The 26037-nt window shown below is 42.5% G+C and overlaps 1 protein-coding gene across 1 annotated transcript; it reads right to left on the reverse strand.

Moving 5' to 3' along the window:
* Window positions 1-498: 498 nt before the first annotated feature.
* Window positions 499-25575, reverse strand: SRSF4 (serine and arginine rich splicing factor 4; the record flags this gene model as incomplete). The annotated part of the gene is given in 8 exon segments (XM_084242733.1): window positions 499-1354; window positions 1622-1711; window positions 5266-5480; window positions 8138-8250; window positions 9119-9261; window positions 14033-14094; window positions 14096-14204; window positions 25469-25575. Coding segments are annotated over 8 exon segments (1695 nt in total).
* Between the last annotated feature and the right edge of the window lie 462 nt (window positions 25576-26037).

The following is a 26037-nucleotide window of genomic DNA, read 5'->3' on the forward strand; positions in this document are numbered from 1 at the left end:
GGGTTACTGCAGGTATCGATTTTCCTCGACTGTGCTATTCACAACTTTGTTAAGTCCAAAAATATGGAACAAAAGTGGTAGGAAACTTAAGACTTAGCACTTTCACTAAATGGCATACATCAAAGGGCGTCAATTCAAGGGCAAAAATGGTCGAACTCACCATACCTACCTATGTCATCATTCCAGCCTTAGTGCCGTCCAGGAACTGCGCTCCCTGTAGGAAAGGCCAGGCCTGAAAGCCAAGGCGTTTTGGATATTCTACTGTGGGCCATGAGTAAAGGGGGTTTTTCAAAGAGAAGACTGTTTTCAGTTGAGCAGGAAGGCCTGGCGCCAGGAGGCTTTACGAAGAGGAAGCACTTAGATTTAACAATTGTGGACACACCATTAGGGGAGTTAAAAATGTACAGCAGTGACATGTTCTACTTCAATCACTTGTGCTACGGCTACCAAACATGTACAAAAGACTTCTCGGGTAGTTCCAGCTGTGCTCGTAGCCAGTTAGGACCTTGAGTGGGACCTGGATCTAGACTGAGAGGGTGATCTGGACGCCGACCTGGATCTAGACTTGGACCGAGATCGGGTTTTTGAAGCAGACTTTGACCTGGAGCGTGATTCTGATGGAGGGTTTGGTTTGGATTTGGAATTGGACCTCGACCTGGACCGGGCCTCCTGATTGGTGCCAGCATCTGCACTCTCTGCGCGGCCTTCCCTTTGGCCGGACTCAGACTTGGCGTGTTCCCGCTCCTTTGAGCCTGAGCGGGACCTCGATCTGGACTGGGAACGGTCAGTGTCTTCCTTCTTCTTCTTCTTGCTGCTGCTGCCGGACTTGCTGTCTCGCTTGCTGCTTCGTTTTCTGCTCCTCTCGCTCTTGCTGTGACTGCGGCTGCGGCTACGGCTGTGGCTGCGGCTACGGCTGCGGCTCTCCTCCCGGCTTCGTTTCCTCCCCTTCCTCTTGTCCCTGCTTTTGCTTCGACTCCTGCTCCGGCTCCTGCTGCCTCCTTTGCTCCGGCTCCGGCTCTTGTGGAGGTTCTTCTCTTGACTCCGGCTCTTCTCTTTGCTCCTGCTCCTGCTCACACTCCCCCGCTTCTCTGCCTCCACTCTCCTCTCTTGACTCCTGCTTCTACTTTTACTCTTGCTTTTATGCCGACTAGGACTCCGGCTCTTGGATTTCCCAGTGTTGTCGCTGTTCTGGACCTTCTCCTCAGCCTGGTCTTTGCTCTTGCTGCGGCGCTTGTCTGCGCTGCGGCTACGGCTGCGGCTCTTGTCCTTGCTGGGGCTCCTGCTTTTTTCCTTCTTGCTCCGGCTGCGGCTCTGGCTGCGGCTGCGGCTCTTGCTCCGGGAATGGGAAACTGACCTGAGGAGACACAGGGACGTTGCAGTCACGTGGGGCCGCAGGCTTCAGGCTAATTACGAGATGACAAGCCCACAGGGTGATGTGGACAGCTATGCCCCACAAAAGAATGCATGACTTGCACCGGCCAACGATTGCTTTCAGGATCCCCCCCAATTCAAATCCAGAACTCGAAAAACCAGGATGAGGAGATTTAGCAACATGATGCACACAAAGTGGGAAAGGGTCCAGACGTGCCCTGATGAACTTCAGCACCTACGTAAGACCTACCTGGATCGGGAGCGACTCTTCGAATGGCTGCTCTTGCTACTGCCACTTCGGCTTCTGCTCTTACGAGAATGTCTGCTTCTGGAACGAGATCTAGGAGGAGAAAATACTTCCATAAAATTTGCTGACAAAAAGCTAGCTAAATAGTTACCATTTCAATCAAAAAATATGTACAGAACTTAGCTGTGCCCAGGCAAAGCTGAAAGAGAACGTTCGTCTGTGCTCAAGGCCCATAGATCCCGTTAACTATAAACACTCCACCTGGATGTCTTACTTCAAACTCAACATTTCCAACCTCAAACCCACAATCTGTTCTCCCCACTCCCACCAGACCTGCTCTCTTTTAAAGTTCCTTACTTAATTTCACTGATGCCTGTATTATTTACCCACTTCCTCACACCAGAAGCCAGAGCCTTGTTCGACGACTCTCTGCCTCATCGTCTTATATAGTGCTGATGCTGTCTCTTCGGTCTCTCCCCCTCTGCCACTGCCTGAGCAAGTTCCACCATCTCCCCCAGCCCCCCATGCCAGGCAAACAGCCTCCGACTTAACCTTCACGAACACGCTTGGCCCTCTGCCTACCTCATCACTCACTACGACCCCAGAGTCATTTTAAACAGGCACACTCCAAGCTTTAAAGAAACTTTAAAAAGCCAAGAATGTGGATTCCAACTGTCAATGTCACCAAAAGCAACCAGGGCTCCTTGAAGAAAGTGACTGATCCCAGGAGTAGGATAAGAAATGCACAAGAAAGGCCCAAACATCCTGACAGAAAGAGAAAAATTTTCAAAGACTCCTGGGCACCATTACCTATGAAAAGACACTCGAAAAAAAAAGTTTAACCTGTATCTCAATCACACAAGTCTACAAGTAGTTCAGGGGATAAAATACAAGTCTAATGATACCAAGAAGAAACAGATAAATTCAGCATGTGGGGAAGTATTAAAAAACAACTAGGTAGACTGGGGATGGGGAGGAGAGAAGCTAGGAGGACTGCTCTAGATGGAAGAGACCTTGCAGTGCATGCCCAGGCTGGATCCAGGTCAGGAAGAAAGGTGGCACCTGGCTACAAAGACATCCAAGGAACAAACTAGGGAAATCTGAATATCGCCTGACCATTAGCTGACTCTATGGAGTCGCTTGTTAATATTCTGAGGTTAGAAAATAAATACGGATTATGCTTATCCTCATTCTTGGAGGCACATGCTGAAGTATCTAGGGGATGAAATGCCATAAATTGCACAATTTATCTTCAAAAGCTACAGCAAAATAAATGTATAGGATGTGTTTATAAATGGGATGAGGAGGTGGCACGGTGAAGAAACTTAAGTTAGAATGGGGTCTACTGTGCTTCATAAGCTATTCTTTTAACTTTGGTATTTGCAAATTATTGTAGTAAAAAGTTTGGAGAAATATATAGTAAAGTGCATTCAGGTAAAACTCCAACAAAACAAAAAGATACCAAAGACACAGGAGTCAATTTGAAGAGCTCCCGATGACTAAAGATATAATTTGAACATAAAAAATTGTGAGTGTAACAGATGAAACATTGAAAATATAAACATTCAAGAATTCATTCAGGATGACACTAAACAACCACCCTTATCACCTCCTTTGGATACTACTAGGGCACATTTAATATTCTGAAAGTTGCTAAATAAAGATATCAAACTCCTACTTTCATTTACTATAAAAATTACATTTCAGGGTAACAGAGTGGATTCAACTATGAGAAAATCTTTAAAGGAGATAACCCTTTTTCTTCAGCTCAATGCCTGGAAATTAAAGAGGGTCAAGGAGTGAGTAAAATTAAGAGCCATATCATACAATTACAATGTTTAAACCTAGGTCGGATCCTAATATGAACAAAGCAACTACAAAAATACATATCTGAAAACAAACAAACATATTTGAGACAACTGAGGGAAACCTGGACACAAATTTGCTAGCTGTGACAATGGCCTGGTGATTTTATTGTAAAAGTCAGATGTACACTGCAGTGCTGCAGGTGGAGTGACAGGATATCTAGTCTTGCCTTAAAACAATGCAACAGGAGGGAGCTGCCCACAGCAGTAACTCTCTCATCAATGCAGTCTTTACTGGTTTCCTTCCCACCCCCTCATTATGCTTTCTGGGATCATCTCCCAAATCAAAATCTTGCACCGAGAGAAAACAAAAACAAAACAAACAAAAAAACCCCAATACAGCAGGATTAAGTAATGAAACAAGGCTGGCAAAATAAAAATGACTAAAGCTGGTGGGTGATAGATATAAGGGATCCAGAGTTGACTACAATATATTTTGTTTTATGCATTTAAAATGTTTTATATTGGGCCTCCCTGGTGGCGCAGGGGGTTAAGCACAGCACTATTAGGCAATCTGTAGCCTCTATGGCATGAGTTCGATCCCCGGCTGGCCAGGGAGCAACCCACATGGCCAAGCAGATCTCTCCTATCTCGCCCTGCTCCCCTCAGCAGTGTGTTTTGGTCAGTCTGCCTGTTCTGTTCCCCACTCTGTCTCTGGTGAATCCTCTCACCCCTTGCATCTCTGGCCTGTACCCCAGCTCTTGTATGCATAAATAAATAAGTCTTAAAAAAAAAAAAAAAAAGGTTTTGTAACAGGTTAAAAATACAAAGCCTGAAAAGCTTGAAAATCTTTTTTTAAAAAGATTTATTTATTTATTTATACAAGCACTGGGTACAGTCAGAAGCGCGGGAGGGTGAGAGAATTTACTAGAGCCAGAGCGGGGAGCAGAGCAGGCAGAAGGACTGAAGTACACTGCTGAGGGGAGCAGTGCGTGGCAGGAGAGGTCTGCGCACTATGTGGGACCCTCCTCCAGTGGCCGGGGAGCAGCCGGAGATCGAACCGGCGCTGCAGAGGCTGTGGGTAGCTTCGCAACCTAGCGCTCAACCGCTGCGCCACCGGGGAGGCCCCAAAAGCTTGAAAATCTTTAATGACTTTCCACTGCTCTTAAGTTTAACCTGCCTGGGGGTCAGCAGGATTGGGTCCGTCACCACTTTACTTCAGGCCACTCTCTTGCTTCCCTCTGCACCCAGCCCTTCAAAAATCACTGCTTTCTTAGCTAGAGAGGCACTGGCCCCTCTATCTGCCCACCATCATATCCAACTCACCCTTTGGGGACTCAGCTTTTTTTTTTTCTTAACATACTCTTAGGACAGTGTCAGTTCTCCAGACTAGTTGTGCTGTGTACATTTCCTGTGACATACTCATCACAATCGTAATTACTGTCTTAGTTCCTGTCTTCTCCACTAGGCTGAGTTTCATGAGGGCACAAACCACACTTATGGGCAGCTGTGGAACAAGACAAAGTCTCCACTACTGAGTAGCTGGGCTCTCTGGGAGAATAACCACGGGACAGTGACCATGTTTGCCTCCCCACTGAGGATATATAATCTGGGGGAGCCAAGAAGCGCTATAAAAGGTCACTAATACATACCTTAAATGAAAGACATCTATTTGTACTCATGACATGAATTGAAGTTTTACAAATGTCAGCATGAAGTTCTGAATTACTGAAACAAAGGGAACTATGCTACTGAGACTTCAGTAAGAGAATGAAATGGGTCATCTATAAGCTCATTAATGCATTTTCAATGAGCTCCAACACACAAAGACATCAACAGTACCTTGAATGACTCCGGCTCCTGGAGTAGGACCGGCGTCGTCGAGAACCAGGTTTGTCTTCCACTAATCTGATTTTTCTGCCATTGACTTCAGTTCCATCCAACTTTTCCAAAGCTCTTTTCATGTCAGAATAAGACACAAATTCAATCACCCCTTCATTTTTGCGTCCTTTGTGAGCATCTGCATAGGTCACTTCTCCCGCCTGACGCATATAATCCTAAAGGGAAAAAAAAAAATCCCCAAATGGGTCAAGACACATTTTTTGCTGAAACAACTAATGCAATCATCACAAAGGAAGCTTTTCCATTCTTTTTTAAGATTTTTTTATTTATGCATACAAGAGCTGGGGTACAGGCCAGAGATGTGGGGGGTGAGAGGATTCACCAGAGACAGAGTGGGGAACAGAACAGGTAGAATGACTGAAATACACTGCTGAGAGGAGCAACTGGCAAGACAGGAGAGGTCTGCCGCACCATGTGGGTTGCTCCCTGGTCAGCCGGGGATCGAACTCATGCTGCAGAGGCTGTGGACTGCTTCATAGTGTGGTGCTTAACCCCTTGAGCCACCAGGGAGGCCCAGCTTTTCCATTATTTAGGAAGAAATACTAAGCTTTTCTTGAATGAAGGTAGCCCTTAAATATTTCCTTCTTGGGTCTCCCTGGTGGCACAAGGGGTTAAGTCGCAGCACTGGGAAGCTCTCTGCAGCCACTGCAGGATGAGTCCCATCCCTGGCCAGCAAACCTCTCCTGTATCGCCTGCTGCTCCCCTCAGCAGTGTATTTTAGTCGATCTACCTATTCTGTTCCCTACTGTCTCTGGTGAATCCTCTCAATCCCCCACCTTTGGCCTGTACCCTCAACCTGGTATGCATAAATAAATAAATCTTGAAAATTTTTTTAAAAAAACTAACAATATTTATTAAATTTGTGTTATTTCCACATTTCTTTGATTAGTAGCTAGTATATATTGTGGCAGGAGCTGTTCTAGGATTTTTAGATAAAAATGCATTTAATTTTCACCCTTGAGATGAACACTTTATAGTTGAGGAATTAACCATAACAAAAAAGCAACTACTTAAGTAAAATACTCATAGTGCCAGAACTGTATTCAGTTCAGACAGGCTGGCTCTAGAGCCCATTCTTAAGGCTGCCCTGCTCACTAGGAAGTCTGCTCTCCTACACTCCTATGAGTGGAAGAGAGGTACAGACGTGCAAAACCAATTGAGGATGCTGGATTGGCTCCCTTTGAACCTCTCAGAATATTACAGTAATTCTTTCAGTAAAGGCAACCTTGGCAGCAGACACTTGGTAAACTGCTACAGTAATGACAATCAGCACAATGTACTAGAAAAAAACCAAAAAGGAGGTCAGGAATCCTGGTCCCAGCTCTTCTGCTGAGACGACTATGTGAATTAACCTTTCTGGATCTCATCCTTGTGGCCTGAAGGCTGTCAACATAAACAAATTTAAAAAAAGGAAAAAATAAGAAGGGAGTTGGATAACTCTGAATTTCCCTTTATATTTGTCTTCCTAAGTCATCCAAGTTAAGATTCCACTCCATGGGCCTCCCTGGTGGCGCAAGGGGTTAAGATGCAACTTATGAAGCTGTCCGCTGCCACTGCAACACAAGTTCGATCCCCAGCCAGGGAGCAACCCATATGGCGCAGCAGACCTCTGTCTCGCCTGCTGCTCCCCTCAGCAGTGTACTTCGGTCAATCTGCTTGTTCTGATCCGCACTCTGTCTCTGGTGAATCCTCTCACCCCCCACATCTCTGGCCTATACCCCAGTTCTTGTATGCATAAATAAATCTTTAAAAAAAAAAAAAAAAAGATTCTACTCCATAAGGCTCTCTTCTCTACTGAGGTTAGAAACCAACACCATCTCAAAAAACACGCTGGGATAGGTACAGGATGGCAGGTACAGCACTGGGCCCGTATTTCTTTTTAAATTTTAATTTTATACATTTTTACATCATTTTTCATTTTTTTGCACAATGTATGCATTTTCATCTTGGTTATATTCCCCATATAATTCCCATCCCCCTTATTTTTACCCTACTCCCTCCTCTCCCCACCCCCACCCCCCAGTAGTGTGTCTCTGGTTTATAGTTGCTTGTTGATTTTGATTTTTACTTTATTATAATTAGTCTTTTTTTCCTGGTCCCTTATTTAGGTTTTCTAAATTCCTGCTATGAGTGAGACCATCCGGCATTTTTCTTTTTCTTTCTGGCTTATTTCACTGAGCATGATCCCTTCCAGCTCCATCCATGTTGCTGCAAATGGCATAAGTTTATCTTTTTTGATTGCTGAGTAATACTCCATTGTGTATATGTACCACATCTTCTTGATCTAGCCATCTATTTTTGGGCATTTGAGTTGTTTCCATAGCTTAGCTATTGTAAACAGTGCTGCTATAAACATAAGGGGCCTGCATAACAAACTCTTTCAGGACAAATATTCCAAGTTCTTAGGAAAGAAACATGGGTCAGATAGTGATTTTCACCAATGAAGAACTGTCCTGGAAGCTGATACAAACTTGTGTGTTACAACTAACATTGTAGGAAAAACTGGTGGTTGTTAACTTTCTTTTATGGGTAAGGAATTAGACTGGCATCTCTCTTATACTCTCTACGCAGGAAAATTTCACATAATATAGGCTGTTCACAGAGTGATGGTCCCATACATACGGCAGTGAGATTCTGATGTCTTCTGTACTCCCATGGAAACTTTAGCTGGAGAATTTCCAACTGCTTTGGGAAAGTTTTCAAACATCTAACTCCATTAACATTCTTTGTGTGCCTGGGCTTGCATAAATGTCTCTCTTTCCCAACCTTAACTCCTGCCCATTCTTATCCCAGAGGTTAATAGGGCACCAACCTTTAGGTCTTGCCAGCTGCACCGACTTGACAAATTCTCCACAATAAGTCTGTATTCTGTGCGGGTGGGAGGGCCATATTTATCTCGGCCACTTCTTCTATAACCATATCCACCTTTGGAAGGTTCAAATAAGATTACTTCAGTGGAGGAAAAGCAAACCAATAATATACTACATATTCCCCTTAAATATATAATTTACCCCCACCCCAAACAATATCAAATATATTTAAATTCTAGCCCCACCCTCAATTCTAACTAGATTTAAAAAAAACAATCAGCTTAACATAAAAATTTAATTTACAAAGTTGTAAACATGTTCAGTAATATTTATATTTAAAATTAACATGCATAAATTAAAAACTATTAACAATTTAGAAATAAGTAACCAGATTACTAAATCAGTTACTGTTATTACTCACAGTGATTAAAGTTTTTTTGTGAATATTTTATATGAAAAAAAGATTTTCAGGCACCTATTTCAGTTTAATCTCATCTGTGTCTAACCCTTGGGATCCTCACCACCCAGGTCTAATGGGGAAAGGTTGCGGTCGTCACATGGCTTCCTGTTTTTGGTCAGCCAAGGGCCACAATGGTTCAAAGAGCCACGCATGGAAAGGTAACCCAAGGTCAGCAAATGGAACAGGCAGTCATCTTAGCCTCAAAGGATTCTTTTAATTAAAACATTGAGGTCTTTGTTAAATCTATGTTAAACAATTGCATTACAGAGAAAAAAAAAACAACACAAACACACATCATTAAACATATTTATAAAATATTAAAACAAGAAATTTATGTCATTAATTTAAAATTAAACATTATCAAAAATGTTTATTTGCAATTTTACATTTAAAAATACACATAAGTTATAAAACAAATGGCTTAAATATCAATACATTTCAATGTAACATTAATCAATTACTTAAAAATTAACATTTAATAACAAAGGCATATCACTGATACAAATGTCCTTGAAATGCTTACTGCGTCCAGAACCGTAACTGCCATCTCGCCGTGGGCCGCGGGCATGCTCAACAATTACTCGCTCACCACAAAGGTCTTTGCCGTTCAGTTCATAAACAGCATCATCTGCATCACGCAGATCATCAAACTCCACAAAACCATACCTAGAAGAAAGCAAACAAAACATGATTGGCATCATTTTGCCACCCAGCTGTACCAACATTAAAGAGAAAGCAAGGAGATTCATGCTTAGCAAAGGTTAGGTGGGTTTTGCAAACTAAGGATCAGTTTCTCTTCCCTTTAGTTGAAACTGCTTTGCTTTTGCCAACAGGCACTGTAAGAGGATAGGGAGACTTCTCAAGATAGACTCCTGTTTTTCTAGTAAGAAGCTGGCTAAGTATACAGAAACCACTTCTTTTGTTCCCCATGTATATAGTTGGTGGCACTTGCAAAGACCTACACAAGATAGAATATTTGCCCTTTCAAATCATGTACCAACTTATCTTTCTTAGCTTAGCTTCGAAGTGATGTCTTAGCGATTAGCTCAACATTCAGGCCTTGTGTCTTAACTGTTAAATCAGGTTTGGAATAACATGCCTTAAATCTGCTCCATGAAAAAAAAAATTTTGTAATGTTCCTGTTCCTTTAACTTATTACTTGCAACTGAATAAACTGTTCTAGAAATAATCAGTGAAAAAACAAACAAACAAACCTGGAGCTATTCATTAGCCCGTGATATTCCAAATTCATCTCCATGAAGTTTTAAAAAGACTTGGAATTCTCTAAAATCTCTATAATAACTGTGCAAATTTCTTTACATAGTACAGCCAGGAATTTCCCAGCAAAGAGGTCTGGTGATTTTGAGTATCTGAAAAAAATAACCCCCACCCCCAAATCCTATTAATGCGTGCTAAAAGAATATAACTTACAAAAACTAAAGTGCAAAATGTTTAAGATAATTATAAGCAAAGTTAAACAAACATCCTTATCAGTTGTTATCAATAAATATATAGTTTGGTATAACATGGCTGTGAAAGTCTAGTTTTGAAGAAAGTAACGAGCACGATGCTGCATACAGAGGCAAATGCCCACACCAAGGCATAGTGCTCCTCTGTGTTTAAAATATACTGTAACTAAAAACAGGTACATGACTTGCCAGAAGTTCATTCAGCCTGACAAAAAATATTATTCCAGCTTCTCTAGCATCTAACGCTGTACTCAGCAACATGCCACCTGAGAGAACTCAGGCACGTGGAAGTCTTCCCTCACTAAAGAGTTCCTCTCAAACAAGAGTCTTTCAGGTGACAATGTGCAGTTAACAAGTCTCAAGAGCTCTTTATGCTGAAATGTCCACTCAAACTTTAAGAATCACTGAATCTTAACTCCATTAAAAAAGGTAACAGACACACCCATTGTTTAATGTAAAATGTTTTGCAGTAACACAATTCAGAAAATACCTGACTCAATTTATGGGCTATATCAAGTCTTTAACATGGTCTCATACCTCCATAGGCTTGAATTTCTGTTAAAAAATCAAGATCAAGATCACTGATTTAGTATGTTAAAAAGTGTTTTACTATCACTAAAAAGTCTGTAGCAGATAATATACAGTAGTACCTTTTTGCTTTCCTAAGTAGAGTTGGTCATCAGGAAAGCGATACTATCCTACTTACAAATGAAATGAAAAAAGTAAATCTGCTTTATATTTTGACTTATTTTTAAATAGATTATAAAATACCAAAAAAGTGCCTTAGTTTAGTTGTCTACACTGACCGCTGGTCTGGTGTACAGCACTGCTGCCCTTGGCATATGAGAGCCTGATGCCAAGTAGGCAGATGAGAGAAACACTCCTGATGAAGTGGCCTCCACTTTCCCGAGCTAGACACTGGCCTGGCACCATTTAGGACCCTAACTCATCTAGTGTGATACCAGACGGACAACTCTGACTCTTAAATACATCACAGGAATAGCCTAATAGTTTTCCTCAAAATAACAAGAATCTACAACTATTCAGGGGGCCCGAGAACACAGGACCCTTAATTCTGCAATTTAGGGCTCTGCACGTTCATTCTTTTCCAAGGCTTATAAGGAGAACTCACTCTGACCTTTGCGGGAAAGTAATGACAATCTATTAAGTGGAGGCACAATTATTTAGAACCAAAATTAATGCTCAGACAGATGGAAACTTTCTTTGTAGCTGAGGCTGAAGCACAGCTCACCTTGCCAATAAAACCCGACCCTGAGTTGTAAGAACCAGTATGTTTTTAGAGGAAAATGGTTCCTTTAGTTCTTAATATTTACTTCTAAAAAGTCCCAACAAGAGCAGACTTTCTGCCCATCTGTGACTATGCAGGTGTTTCTTTTCACCAACTCTCCCCCTCTGCAGGGCAGCAGCCTTCCTGCCTGCCCGTGACCTGTACCAGGCCGGACTTCTCCTCGCTGATCCCCCTCAGCAGAAGCAGCTTTCCTCAGGGCCGCTTGTTTTCAACCATGCAGGCTTCTCTCATTAAAGCTGCCCCTTTTGGGGCAGCTCTTTCTGCCCACTTGTGTCTATGCAAGTGTCCTTTACTGTTCTGCTACTTTCCCTAATAAACCTGCTCTTAAAAAAAAAAAAAAATATATATATATATATATATATATATATATATAAGTCCCAACAAGGAGGTCACTTATTGTCACTTTTTTGATATCCAAGTCCCTTATTGAAACAGATCAAATTTACTTCACAGAAAGATTTTGGTTACTACTCTGTGAAAAGCCACAAAATCTATTCGGAAATTTTTAATGTCAAAGTCCTGCCCAAGGACTGAATCAGGCACCTGACTGCCACTGCTGTCATTGACATGCTGGGAGGGTTTGGAAAATTAAAATTCTCCTGCATAACAAAACAAACCTGCTAGGAGTTCCTGTTCTGAGAGCAAAGCAAAGACCAGATCAGTTCACATTACTCTTGGTTTAGATCAGCAGTACTGAAAGAACGACATTTCATTCAGTAAGTAGAGTGAATGAGTTCTCTAATAGGACAAGACTAGATAACAACAAAATGTTACTTAAGTAATCTCTATATACTAGACAATGTTATCTTATTTAATATTAACAATACTCAAGAGCCAGGCACTATTATTCCTGTTTTACAGAAGAGGAAACTGAGGCACACAATGGTAACTTGCATAAAACAGCAGAGCTGGCATCCAACACCTGTGGTATGATGCCAGAGCTCAAACTCCTATTAAGACTGGAGCAGCATAAAGCGGCCTGGGTTCTAGTCCTAGTTCTGCTATTAAACCAGCTTGGAAACACACATTTAAATTATTGTATTTCTCTGGGTTTAGTTTACTCATGAAATGAGGTCGTGCTAACTACTATACTATGTCAGGATATACTACGCAGCTCTAAGTTTTCTCTTAACATCAAAAGTATGATAGGTAAATGTCCTCTGGCTTAAAGAAGGAATAATTAAAATCAACATAACACCAGAGATAGATAACAGTGACAGATGGACAGGATAAATTTAATTTTTATCACCTAAAATAGCTCCAAACTACTGTATGGGTGCCAATTTTAGTTTTATTTCAACATTTCAGCTGTCTCTGAAGTAAATTTTAGGGCCTTCAACAAAGTAAAGCTTTCCCTGGTAACTAACATCAGGAAATCTTTGTTAATCCACCAAACGTCCCTTTGTCCCTTGTAGCAAATAACATGAAACTAATCTCCTCTCTCTCAAAAGTACTCTCCTTTGGGACCCTGTCAAAGTAAGGGGGGGGGGGACAGAAGAAGTACACACACACACACACACCCCATACACACCTACTTTTTGACACATATTTACATATCGCTGGTGGGATCTATGAATGAGCCTCATAAACACTAGCTAATAGACACATTCCTTAATTCAACCTGCAGACACTTTCTCCTCTGCTCTTTTAAAAACAAAGAGCATCTTTCAATAATTCTAGTATGAAAATGAAGATAAAAGAGTTCAGGAGAATGACTCTTAAGATAGATTAACATGACCCTGTAACAAAAATCCACCCCTTGTTTGACTCCAGATGTTGTATCTTTTCATCTTTCTTGCCTCTGCCTAGTTCAAAGAACAAAAAGCACTACTTATTAGGTACGTAATAGTTCTCAATTAAAAGAAAAACTCCTTTCCTTGATGTGTCCTTTTCCCAGACTCTTCCTCTGGGTCACATTTTAGCCTAAGCAATTGAGTAAAAAAAAAATGATGAAAGGGCAGTTACTGTCATTTTCTCCCTGAAGAAACCAGGCACCATGACTCTTGTCAAGTATAGACAGGTACCTGGACACCACAAGCAAAAGCCACACCGAACTTTGTCGGCCATTCTACACTGTCGTCCACCCCCACACCCTTGCCAATGCTCCAGTCCTCTCATAACAGCTGCTGATGCGCTGCTCAGGCCATGAGTCAACGCTGAGAAGCTAGAATGCCAGGTGTTTTAAACTAAGGTGCTCCAGGACTTCAATTTTAGGAGTGTTAATCACATGTTTTCACTCAAGAACAATTACCATCTCTGAACTTGTACTGCTATAGACTTTCCCAGGCCCTGATACCCTATACCAATGACCCCAAGTACCACTGTATTTCCTACTGAAGAGGACATGGAGTTTATCTCACCCCTTTTGGAATGGCTTAGTTGTTTTCCAAACATCTTCTCTGAACAAGGAGCCCGGAGAAAAGTGCAGTCTGAAAAATGAGGAGGATGACTTGCTCTGGAGATATGCTGGTCAACACCTAAGTGGGCAGGGTATGATGAGGGGGTTCTGGATATCAGATGTCTTATGGGGCATGGATACAAGGAGCAGGGGAAAGCAAGCCTCCATGCGTGTGCCTGCAGTCGGTCACCCACCAACACTGCTTACCGAGGGGCATGCCTAAGAAAAATATGCCCCTTTCCACAGTGGATCTCTGCTCACCTTTGTCCTAAAACTGTGCCACATGCTTTTCTTTGTATGTGGACATGACAGTCCTCAGCCAACCATCAGCAGGATGTGTTTGATTTCCCAATGTGGTGAGCCATTCCCACATTCACTCATTTTCCTTGCAAGAACCGAACCTCTCCATGGCTGGTCAGGATTAGGGATGTTGCTGTAGCCAAGGAAAAATTTTCATCTGTTGAAATTAACCCATGGGGTGGCTTGAACCCTCAAACTAGGGTCAGTAAGCATGGTACTTAAGGGCAAAGCCCTTAAATCTACCCTGAAAGAAACGGTATTCAGTGAATGGGAATCAAACAGCTTTTCTTTCAAAGCACTCAGTGTTGGTCAGGCTACTTGGTGATATGAGGTGAAAAAAGGACAGTGACAGAACAGTAATTCTTGTGTGCGTAAAGCGCTTGGAAAACCTCAGAAAGACACTTCTGCAACAAACTCTAGTGCTCAACTGAGGCCAACTCAGAAAAGCTGGAGAGCAGAACAGTGTGACTGCTCCTAGTTCCGAAGGCCTGCAACAATCCAGGGAAGCAGTGGTTAGGTCCTCCTTGCAGAATTTACCAATGTCACATCCACTGCTTTAGGTCACTGATTATGGTTGCAATTTGATTTTCCCGGTCAGAGGGCTGTTTATAACCCACAACTAGGAGCTCCTACTGCATGAAGTAGGTTCCTGAGTTCCTTTCCTAACCTGAGATAGGAAGGAGGCTGCTCTGGGCATTTTGGCCTCCCGTTTTTTTAGCCTCAAGGAGGGAGGGCCATCAAGGCCACCCGGAGGTGGATGACTTACCCGTGCTCATTGAGTGGCAGAGCTGGGGTGCGACTTCAGGGCTCACCAGTACCCAGTCTGGGGCTCTTTTCACGGCGGCAAACTGGCAGTTCCTGCACACCAAGAGCTCTCTGATTAGAGCTAGTGTGGATTCCTGGTCTGTAAACGTTGGCCACAGCTCAGTCTGCATTTGCTCTTTCCCCACCTTCAAAGAAGAAAACCTACCTCATGATTTCTCTCTTCTGGATCCCCTGACCATCTAACTCACTACCAACAGCCTTGCAGTCACTTTGGACTTCCTTTCTGGTTGCACATTCAGTCCATTGCCTAGTTTTATACATTTTCATTCTACTGGGATTACAGGGCTGTCTCTTCCGTTTTTATCAGTTTATTTAATTCTATTTTTACTTAGTCAACTTGTCTCTTTACAGGTAGCAGGGAAAGCCAACTGCTATGTCATTCTTTTGCTCAGGTCTACAATGACAATACTCTTTCTTGTAGATTCTCTAAACCTGTAATGCCTTAATTACACAAGGTCAATCACATCTGCTTCCAAATACTCGCAAATTACCTCTTTCCTCAATTCTCAGAAACTTGCCTGACTCCAACCATTTTCGCACTTGTTTTAGCCTAACACTGCAATTAGATTTTATGTTTTACGTGACAACCTTTTGGTGGCCTTTCAAGCCTTGTTCTTTATTCTTTGCATTTATTTTCTCACTTGATCATGAGCCCTTTAATAAAAAAGGTTAATATTTAGCATAATGCCTGGCACACAGTAAATAATTTATAACATTTCATTCCTTCCTCATATTCCTATGTGAAGAAAGCACAACTACTTTTATTATTTGCATTTTACAAATGAGAAAACCGAGGCTTGGAGAGGCTAAGCAATTTTCTGTCCAGGAGTTAAGTAGTATAGCTAGATATGGACCCAGATCCATCTGACTCCCCAAAACCCAGGTTCTTAACCACAAGGGGCACTGCCTTTATAATGGCAGATGCTTCTTCTCCCCCCACTGTCCTAAGCATAGTTCTTATTCAAAAATGCTGCTGCTCCCCCTTGATAGCCTAACTTCAGGCAAGCCAGTCTGTGTTATAGGTTTCTGACACAGTGGGATAGTCTCTCTAGAGCAGAGAGACTGAGCTGAGGGCAGGGTGAAGCACCTCTACGCTTGGGGTGTGTGAGGTTACTCAGGTTACTTTCACTCTTGTCTTTTGGCTCCCACAGACTGCCAGCCATCTGGTCCTTCCGAAAACATGTGTGGGTTCAGAACATAAGAGACTAGAAGAATAGAGGAAAAATAAGATTATTCTGTGCATTCCCATTCTGGAGGTCCCATATCAACCCCTGGAAACTGTCTTTGGTCATGAAGCTCAGCAAAATTAGACCAGCATAGAGATGATAAAGAGGTGGTAGGCCAGCAGGCTGTGGATGTGAATGAATACTGACAATGGTATGCATTTAAGAACACATTTAATTCGTTTTACAAGGAATGGTGACTGGACCAAAAAAATAAACATGGATGGTGTGGGGAAAATGAACCAGAAATCAAAGAACACTCTAAGATTTACAGACTTCCAAGTCTACAAAGGTTATAACAGCACAGGAAAAGCAGTCTGCAGATGATAGGCATCTAAGATCTGAATTAATCCCAAACTACTATGAACACGACTACTCTTGCCCAGCAAGAATCTTTTCTTCTTCAAATTCTTTTGTAACAATTTTCATAATTCTGAGTAAGCTTGCTGGTATCACATAAATAGCAGTAGATAACTTAGAGAAGTTAACTTGCCAAGGCTACCCAATATACCTGGAATGCTTCGAACTCGGGCCCTAACCTAAAATCACTCTCACCATGTTCTACTGCCACAGATAAATGGGAAGAAGTGGGTCATAAAGGCCAACACGTTGGGAAAGCACAAGTTCTAGGAGCTAGGAAAGTCAGTTTCATCAAATTATGTGCTGAAGAGGACAAATTCCCACACAAATATCAGCATCTTGTGAGAAATACTTCATGGGAATACCTTCTCTCTTTGGATATGTACTGACACTAGCAAATTATTAATATTCCCTAACCTAGCGGAACCAAATCTATAAACTATCAAAATACAGCAGTATAGGAAAATAGAAAAAGACAACTAATTTTTTAGTAAATACTAGCCCATTCTAAAGGAATATTCACATATTGGGATGAAGAATATAGGCTAGAAATAATCATTATCCTAAAATCAAAGCAATAAAACAAAATTCCTCCAGCACAGTAGGAAGTAGAGAGGAATATGTATCAAATTCAAACTAGCTTTACTTAGTAACTGTTTTATGGCCTATCTGCCAATTTGTCCAAAACTGTTTAAGAAATGAAGGAGGGCTGCTAAACTATTTCACTTTTATTAGGATAAGTAATCTACTCTAGAAGAGACCACTGTCAAAAAGCAACACACTTGCAAGTAGTTTGTGCACTTATCACAACTGTAACAGCCTTAAAAGCATTACTTTGACACTTGATGTCAACATGGCTACTTTCCTGACAAGGTGATGGGTGGGGAGGGCAAACAATCACACCTGCATCCACTCTAATTTTTTGACACTTGTCAGTACTAAGGGGAAATAAAAAGGTTACACAAGAAAGCATACTAATAAAGTTCATGAAGACTAAATCACAAATTAACAATTTAAAAAATGCTCAAGGGGTAAAAATATTACTAATTTGGAATAAAACTCTTCGGACATAAGACAGAGTTACTGTGTTTGTAACTTGTATTTAAGGTAATAAAAGTTTATACTCAGTAGGCAGCACTGCCAGATTCCACAACAAAGCTACTATCAAAACCAGTTTCATACTTACCTCTCTAAAACAGTGCTATGAGTGGGGTGATAGGCTTGTTAAAGTCTCTTAGAGGTTATGCCTCTGGGACCATCTTAGCTGTTCCCATGTCCCTCATAACCACCGGACAGTCCTTGGGCTGCAAGCAGTTTCTTAATCCTTTTCATTTTTATTTTGGTTAAAGATGCCACTCCCTGTGCTATTTCTGGGGGGAATGCCCTTCCCTTGAAACTGGTCATTTAACCCAGTATTTTAACAAATTCTTCAAATTCTTTTAGCATTAATGGCATAATAGGTTCATTGCATCCACATGAAATAGCTTTCAAAGTCAGTGCTTCTGGTCTGTGATTCCTGACTCCTGTGCCTGAGCTTCCTGGTCACCTCTTGTATTCCTGAGGGCTGAATTCAAGTCATTCCCACTTTCTTTCTCTAGTCTTGGAGGTTTCTCTTCATAGATTATTCCCTTGTTCTGGCATCCAGACCTATATACCTGGAAGACCTGGTGGTGGGGGGGATAATCCAGTGCCTTTTAAGTGCTTCTTCAGGTGTCATATGCAGCATACAGAACTCTAGACTTCTACCTTAACACATAGCAAGGGTCATGGAGGACAGTTCCTCAAAATAAGGACTGCAAATTCAGCACAGGATTCAGACCAGACAGTCCCAGCAGTAACACTAGAGCAGAGATCATCTACTGCATTTACTCAAGACAAACCCTACCCCAACCAGCCATGACAATGCTGATGCCACCTGACAGCTCCTCCAAGAGTGGCCTAAAGACTAAACTCACTAACTGTCTCTGTCTAGGGTCAGTGTTATAGAAAGTACCAGCTGCTTCACTTTTGATGGTACCATGTCAGCTTTTTGGAAGTCTCTGCAGAGAGACTAAAGACTGAACAGACGGTAGAGCCTGAACTACCTTCTCATCCTTGGTGACAAGTCCCAAAAGGACAGGATGAACCATCTGGAAGGAAAATAGCATGAGAGAGGCCTCTGCCATCACTCTGCCATCACCCATGCTCTACTGGATCTATGAAGATAGATCTTCAGTTTCCAGAGTTGTCAGTAATATTTTGTAACCTCACACCAGTTACTTAATCTCCCCAGGCCTCAGTTTCTACATCAGTACAAAACTAGAGACAACACTTGGCGAATACTCAGTTGAAAAATAAATCACACAAGTACATGCTGTTATTATTTTCTAGTTTTAACACTTCAGTGTTAGCTCACAAATTTATAAATACATCTACAATAGTATTTTCTTGTGTGCTTGGAGCACCTTTCTCCTGAGCAGCACAAAGCATAAATTTTTTATTTAGGTACTTTGGAAGCATCCCAAAATGATGGGAACCCAAACACATTTTATCATAGTCTATATCCTATATCTTTCAAGAAGGAACAAATACTTTTCATGTTCCTTTTACTCATATCTTATCTCCATGAGAATGGGAGATGCAAGATACTAAACTGAGGAATAGGGGTTTAAAATAATTTGGCCAAATAACCGTTGTTACCACAAACTGTGAAATTAGGACCAAGGAGTGGAAGTCTTCTGTCAGGGTAGCTTATGCTACTAACATTAGTCCAAACTGCAGTATGATACTGTCTCTGGGCTGATTTTTCAAAATGACAGAAAAAAATAATTACCTGTCTCTTAGGGGGAAAAAGTAACATACTTAATAAAATTTGGGGAAGGGGTAGGTTGAATTCAACAAGAGACTCCAGTACAAACCAACTTGGTCACAATCTCAATAGTTTTACTAATAAAACAAATACAGAATGCTACTTAATCTATAGGCCTATTTCTCATTTAGGAAAAAAGTTCATGGGCTAAACATACGAGACCAATTTCACCTGTTGAATTAGCAAATATTTTAAATGATATGGATGTTCAGTGCTGGGTAGGCCGTCATACCCATACACTGCTGGTACAAATGTAACTGGTGCGGCTTTTCTGGAAAGTTATTTTGTTATATGCATTGAGCATCTTGCAAATGTTCATTCTTGCTGTGACAATGTATTTTACTTCATAGAATTTGTCCTAAGGAATGACAGAAATGCAAACAAAGTTTTATGCACATGATATCCACCACAGGATTATTCATATAGAACAGCAAGAATTTAGATACAATTTAGGAGGAATGATTGGGTAAATCATGATATATTCATACAATGGCTTTTAGGCAGCCATTAAAATGATGTTTATGATAAAGATTAATGTAACAGGGCCTCCCTGGTGGTGCAAGGGGTTAAGCACTGCACTATGAAGCAATTCGCAGCCTCTGCAGCACGAGTTCGGATCCCCGGCCGGCCAGGGAGAAACCCACATGGCGCAGCAGACCTCTCCTGACTTGCCCGCTGCTCCCCTCAGCAGTGTATTTCAGTCAGTCTGCCTGTTCTGTTTCCTACTCAGTTGCTGGTGGATCCTCTCACCCTGCCCCATATCTCTGGCCTGTACCCCAGCTCTTGTATACATAAATAAACCTTAAAAAAAAAAAAAAGTAATAGAAAAAGTAAATGATACAAATTAAGTAGGAAAAATGGGACATAACATTGTCATAAGACCTTGCCTATGTTAAAACAATACTTAATGCTACTTTATGCTTTTGATAATGTCTTATCTATTTAATTGGTCAAGTTATGTTTTTGAAAGTTCTTGAATTTATTATGATAGGTTAACTGGATGAACCTTGAAGGCTACAAGATAACTTCCTCATACAAAATTTTAATATTCCAATTAAAAAAACATACTATTTAAAAAATTCCAATAAAGGGTAGCTGAGTTGGAAAAACAGGAACTCTTACACATGGCAGGTGAAAATGTAAATAATAACTCGTATAGAGAGTAATGGAAACAATAGGCAGCAAAAGCCTTTAAAAAAGAAGTAGATCCTTTTGATTCCAAAAGTCCACTTTCATGGATCTGCCCTAAGCTAACAGCTGGAACTGTGTATATAAGGGCCATTCACCTGTGGGACATAGGCATAAAACAGTGAAAAACCAAAGAAAATCTAAAGGTCTTGCAACATGGTTTTAATAATGTACATCCAACAGCATTTATATTTGGGAATATTATGTAGGCATTAACAATCAGGTTGACAAAGGAAAAGGATCAGGTTACATATAAACAGGAAGATTACAAAATAGATTGTACAGTATGATTCCAAGCTTATTAAAAATGAGGGGCTGGGGGAGAGAAAGGAATAAGAAGTGAGTATGCCTATGCAAAGTCTCAAAATGCAGACAGTGACATCACTGGATTATATTTCCTTTGCTGTTCTTAAAAAATTTACAACAGACATAAACTTTTTTTTTTTTTTTTTGCATTTTTTTTTTTTAAGATTTATTTTATTTATTTATACAAGCACTGGGTACAGTCAGAAGCACGGGAGGGTGAGAGAACTCACCAGAGCCAGAGCGGGGAGCAGAGCAGGCAGACTGACGAAGTACACTGCTGAGGGGAGCAGCGGGCGGCAGGAGAGGTCTGCGCGCCATGTGGGACCCTCCTCCGGTGGCCGGGGAGCAGCCGGGGATCGAACCGGCGCCGCAGAGGCAGCGGGCAGCTTCGCAACCCAGCGCTCAACCGCTGCGCCACCGGGGAGGCCCCAGACATAAACTTTTTATAAGTGGAAATAAATTATGTGTATTCTGAAATGTTTTCAGAATTAAGAATGGGCCTTTAATTTTAACTATGTGTAAACAGAGCTGTTCAAACACTCCTTTAAACAAAACTGTTTCAACCTCTTCTTAGGTAATCATAAAATTAATTCAGAACTGAAAGTTTTAATAAGACAGTTAAAAAATGACTTTTTTTTTTTTTGGGGGGGGGGGCAAACTGCCCAGGAATAAAAAAGGGAGTGGGTCCTAAGGAAGAGTGTTTGCTTTTTCTCCATCATTTCCCTCATCTACTACTTATAACATTATCATTGCAATGATCAGCATGCATTTGCCATTAGGTGGTGGTTGAAGGTAATCTCCCACATGCTTTAAGGATAAACTAGCAGTTCAATTAACCAGAAACCAATAACCTGGAACACTAAGCAAATTATATTTCCTTTACTGCACCTTTAAAAGATAAGGGAAAACAAGCTTCCACCAAGGATTCAGTCAAGAGGGAAAAATCCCTGCATAGGTTGTGGGGTTAGCAGAGATTCATCTCAGTATCTACGTCCTAACACTGCCAGGCAGTGATCGATCAGGAACAAACAGAATAAGGACCTGACTCACTGAAGAGTTTTAACGAAAGTAAAAAAAAAAAATCAACTACTTAAGATAAAAATATCTTAATTTTTAACCTAAGATAAAAATATCTTTATTTTTAACATGAGTGAAAATAAAAACTTCTGGTAACATTTAGATATTGTGAAATTCTCATTAAATAGACCAGAATGTCCCCTGAAAATTCTGGTTTTTCATAATTGCATTGTAATATGAAACTGACAGCCAAACCTCCCCTGGAGAGTTTTAATTCATGCCTTTAACCAAAAACCCAAAACAATAACCACCTCAATCAATTGGAGGTTTACCTGGTCAGCCACTAGGCAAGTAAAATAATCTCAGAATGTAAGAAGTGCTATTCATGAACTATATATGAAAAAATTGAGATATAAAGATCTATGCCTAAAACCACAAGATTTTGTGGCAAGAGAAAGACTATTAAAAAACCTAATTTCACATAAATAGTGATTTCCTAATTTAAAGCAGCACACGGAATTCACAAAAAATCAAAGGCAGCAAAAATCACCAAAGAGTTGGAAGGCTATGAACAGGTGCTAATACAGTGGCTTCCTTAACCTCTGATCCCATAGTGGTACTTGTTAGAGAGTGTGGCAGATATGAATGTAGGGGACCCTACAAGGAACAGTCTATGTGGTCCAGGGAGATCTGTATCATGTGTAGTTTTAAACAGAACCATGTTTCTAGAAGCTCTTTAAAACAAAGGCAGTCCACATAAGGTTGCCTACTATGATAAAATGGCAGGCAATGTACTACTGCATATACCCCTGTTCTCCAAATCACAAGTGGATCCTGCCACAAAAATCCTCTCTTAGACAATGAATTTCTTTCAGAGAACATTATCTACTTCCTCATTTTTTCAACTTTCTATTATATCAGTCCTTCATGTCTATTTAATCCTGAACTCTACCTGCAACCTTCCAGTATAACACATCTACTGGTATATTTGAATTTTTCAGCAATTCTTCAAAGCTCTATCCATCCAAATTTTGCTTGTACATTTCAACTACTTATAATCATGATCACATGTTCAAAAATGATTCTCAGCAGGGATAGCTTTAGTTTCCTTAGTTCCTTAGTTTCCAGGACTATAAGCTCTTGCATGCTTCCTAATTATACCATCATTTCCTTTTGTACCACCTACCTATTCGTTACTTTTCAAACGCCTCTCCACTTTTGCCGTCTAGTCCAGTCAACTCTTGCTTGAAACACAGCTGTACCATTCACCCTTTTCTCAGAAATAATATTCCCGTACAGTGATTCCTGAAGGCTGCCAGGATGCAAGCCCATTTGGTGACTGGTGATCATCTCTGATTTCAAATCCCAAAAATGACTTCCTATTCTTCATTTCAGCCTTGATTTTCAATCACAGATTCTATGCATATCAGAGTACAGCAGAACTATGAGTGAAAAATTCCCCAAAACAGACTCAGGTAGTTAGGATCCTGGAAGGACCTGCTCTTCCTCTTATCTCACCATTTCATGGTTGCTCAATTACTCTTTTTCAGAGTCTTTTGAATTCTTATCCATGATTGGGAGGGTTAGTGTAAAATTTATCAGTTGTTGTTTCTGGTTAATGTTAAATTTCCAGATGCTTCAGGAGACTCAATGCTAGGTTGTTTATTATTTCTCAAAATTGTTCCTTATTAGACCACCTCCCCACCACCAGTTATGACTCACACTATTTTCAGTTTTTCTTTATTTCAAGCTTTAGCCAATCCATTCTTCAAAGCCCATTTCAAACAAATCATTTCAAATAAACCATTCCAAGTTCTACTTGAGTGTGAAGAGCAAGCATTTCTTAACTCGAAGTGTACTTGTACATAATCTACCCAAGAGCAGAACTGTTTTTCCGTCTCCTCCCCAATTCATTTAGCACAGTTAGCAGGCATCTTGTTGGTGGGTGATGAAAGCATTGGTTCGATTAACCTATTTTCCACTAACTTAATTTACTGCTATCACTTGAGTAACCTAAGAAAACAGACCTCACCCAAAATATGCCCCATGTTACCAAACAAAAGCTAAAGATGTTTCCTAATGATAACAGCCAAATTCCTTTGATTATAGCTAACACTTTCTTTTCCTCGTGGACAAGGACACAGAATCAGATTGGTAACTTGCCTACAGTTAGTGGGGGGAAAAAAGGATATGATCCAGACCTGATTGGCTTCAAAATCCATGCTTTCCCCACAAAATCTAGTTATCCTGTCAACTTAGGCGGGCTCTGGAGAAAACTGGGAGTTTTAGCTTGATTTCTCATATATATGATATGTAGAGCAGCCAACAACAAAACCCATCCCACTTTCCTTAAGCAAGTGTAAAAGAATACTTTCTTAAGTTTTTTATTCTAAAAGAAATCAATATTCATAATGAACACTTTATTGAGGATATTTACCTTAGTACTTCCTAAAGATCAATTTGAAATGACCTTTTAAATCCAACCGACCGTGTGTATTATAGGGCAGCTACCAATTTCTCTCAAATGTTCTACTTGGGATCTTTCACAACTTGCTAGTATTACACTGGGGAGTAAACTAGCCACATCAGACCTGTTGCAAAATAGGTCTTTATTTAAGTCAAGTCTTGCTCTAACACCCACCCAAGTTAGGGCACCACGTGCCCTAAAATGCTCTGCCTTTAATTTTTATAGCCATGTCTTTGATTTCCCGGTTCTCAGTTTTCCCGGTTGTAATCTTCTGCAGGCCTGACTCCTCAAGTTTTCCCTGAAACTCGTAGCCCTTGAGGTCCCTGCTTTGCAAAGTGCATCAGAAATACAAGAAACAAACCAAACCCAGGGGGCAGTAATTAGACATTTCGAGTCGTGCGTCTCCGTCCGCCCAAGTCAGTTAACGCAGACACTAGGCCCTCCCCCCACCCATTCTACAACAGCAGACCCGTTTTTCTGGCAAGCTGGAGAACGGAAACCACAGCACGGAAACTCAGGACGGAGTTTACAGGTAACGAGTTAAAGACTTCACCCCCGCAGAGGGAGCGGTGGAGCATTCAGCACGCCAAGACGATACTTTCGAAACTGTCACTAGACAACTCAAAGCGGAGTCTCCCGCCCAAAATATTACGGCACATGGCAAGTTAAAACAGGGCCTCCCTCCTGCGCGCCTGTCCGGGAAGGATGCGGAGTGACTGTCTGATCCACCAGACTGGGAGGCGGTGAAAAGGGAGCAGGAAATCCCGTTTATTTCCAGCAGTCTGCAGAGCGGGAAAGGTCCGTCTCTATCCGGAGACGAGCCAGGCTTCACTTCCAGGGCCTGGGAAGGGAAAACCCAGGCTCCCCCGGCGCCCTGGAGCTCGCCCCCCCGCCGGGAGCCCCCGTCCCACTCGGGCGTTCCTCCCCCCGAGCCCCCTCAGCGCCGCGCCCGCGCGCCCATTATCCCTCCACTGCCCCCACCCGCGCAGGCGCAGAGGGAGCCCGGGCCTACCCGCGCCCCCGAGGCGCCGCGACTATGGCGGAGCCGGAGCAGGCCGGCAGCCGCTCCGCGCCGGGCGGGCGCCCCTCCGCCGTCCCCGCGGCCTCCCGCCCTCCGCCGAGACCCTCTCCCCACCGGCCGGCCCCTCTTTCGCCCTCCTCACCCGTTCTTCAGATCCACCTCCAGGATCTTCCCGTAGCCCTTAAAGAAGCGCTCCACATCGCGCTCCCGGGCCTGGTAGCTCAGGCGCCCAATGTACACCCGCGGCATCCCGGCAGCTGCGGCGACGGCTCGGCCCGGCCCCAGCCCCCCTTAGGCGGCGGCCGGCGAAGCGAGAGCGCGGCGGCGACGGCGACGGCGACGGCGACGGCGGCGGCAACGGGCAGGCGGCGGGACGGACGTAGCCGAACCCCGGCGACGTACGCGAGCACGTAGGTCGCGAGCGCGCGCCTCCCGCCTCCCCCGCCCTCCCCTCAGGCGGAGGGTAACGGGAGGGAGCGCGCGTTCGCTTCCCGCCAGGCCGGGGGTGTGGGCGGGGCTTGTCCGGGGGCGCGCCGGCGCGAGGCGGGGCCCGATGATCGACAGGCGGGGCCGGCCGCACCCCCCGGCTCGTCCTCTCGCGCTCGCCGCGGCGGGGCCCGCCCCGCCCTCCGCAGGCCGCTGCCTCCGCCCTTCCCCCCGGAAGTGTCCGGGCCGTCCCGGCCGGGCGAGCGCGCCGGCTTTTGTCCTTTG

Source organism: Talpa europaea (assembly GCF_964194135.1).
Source record: "Talpa europaea genome assembly, chromosome: 9".
Taxonomy (NCBI): domain Eukaryota; kingdom Metazoa; phylum Chordata; class Mammalia; order Eulipotyphla; family Talpidae; genus Talpa; species Talpa europaea.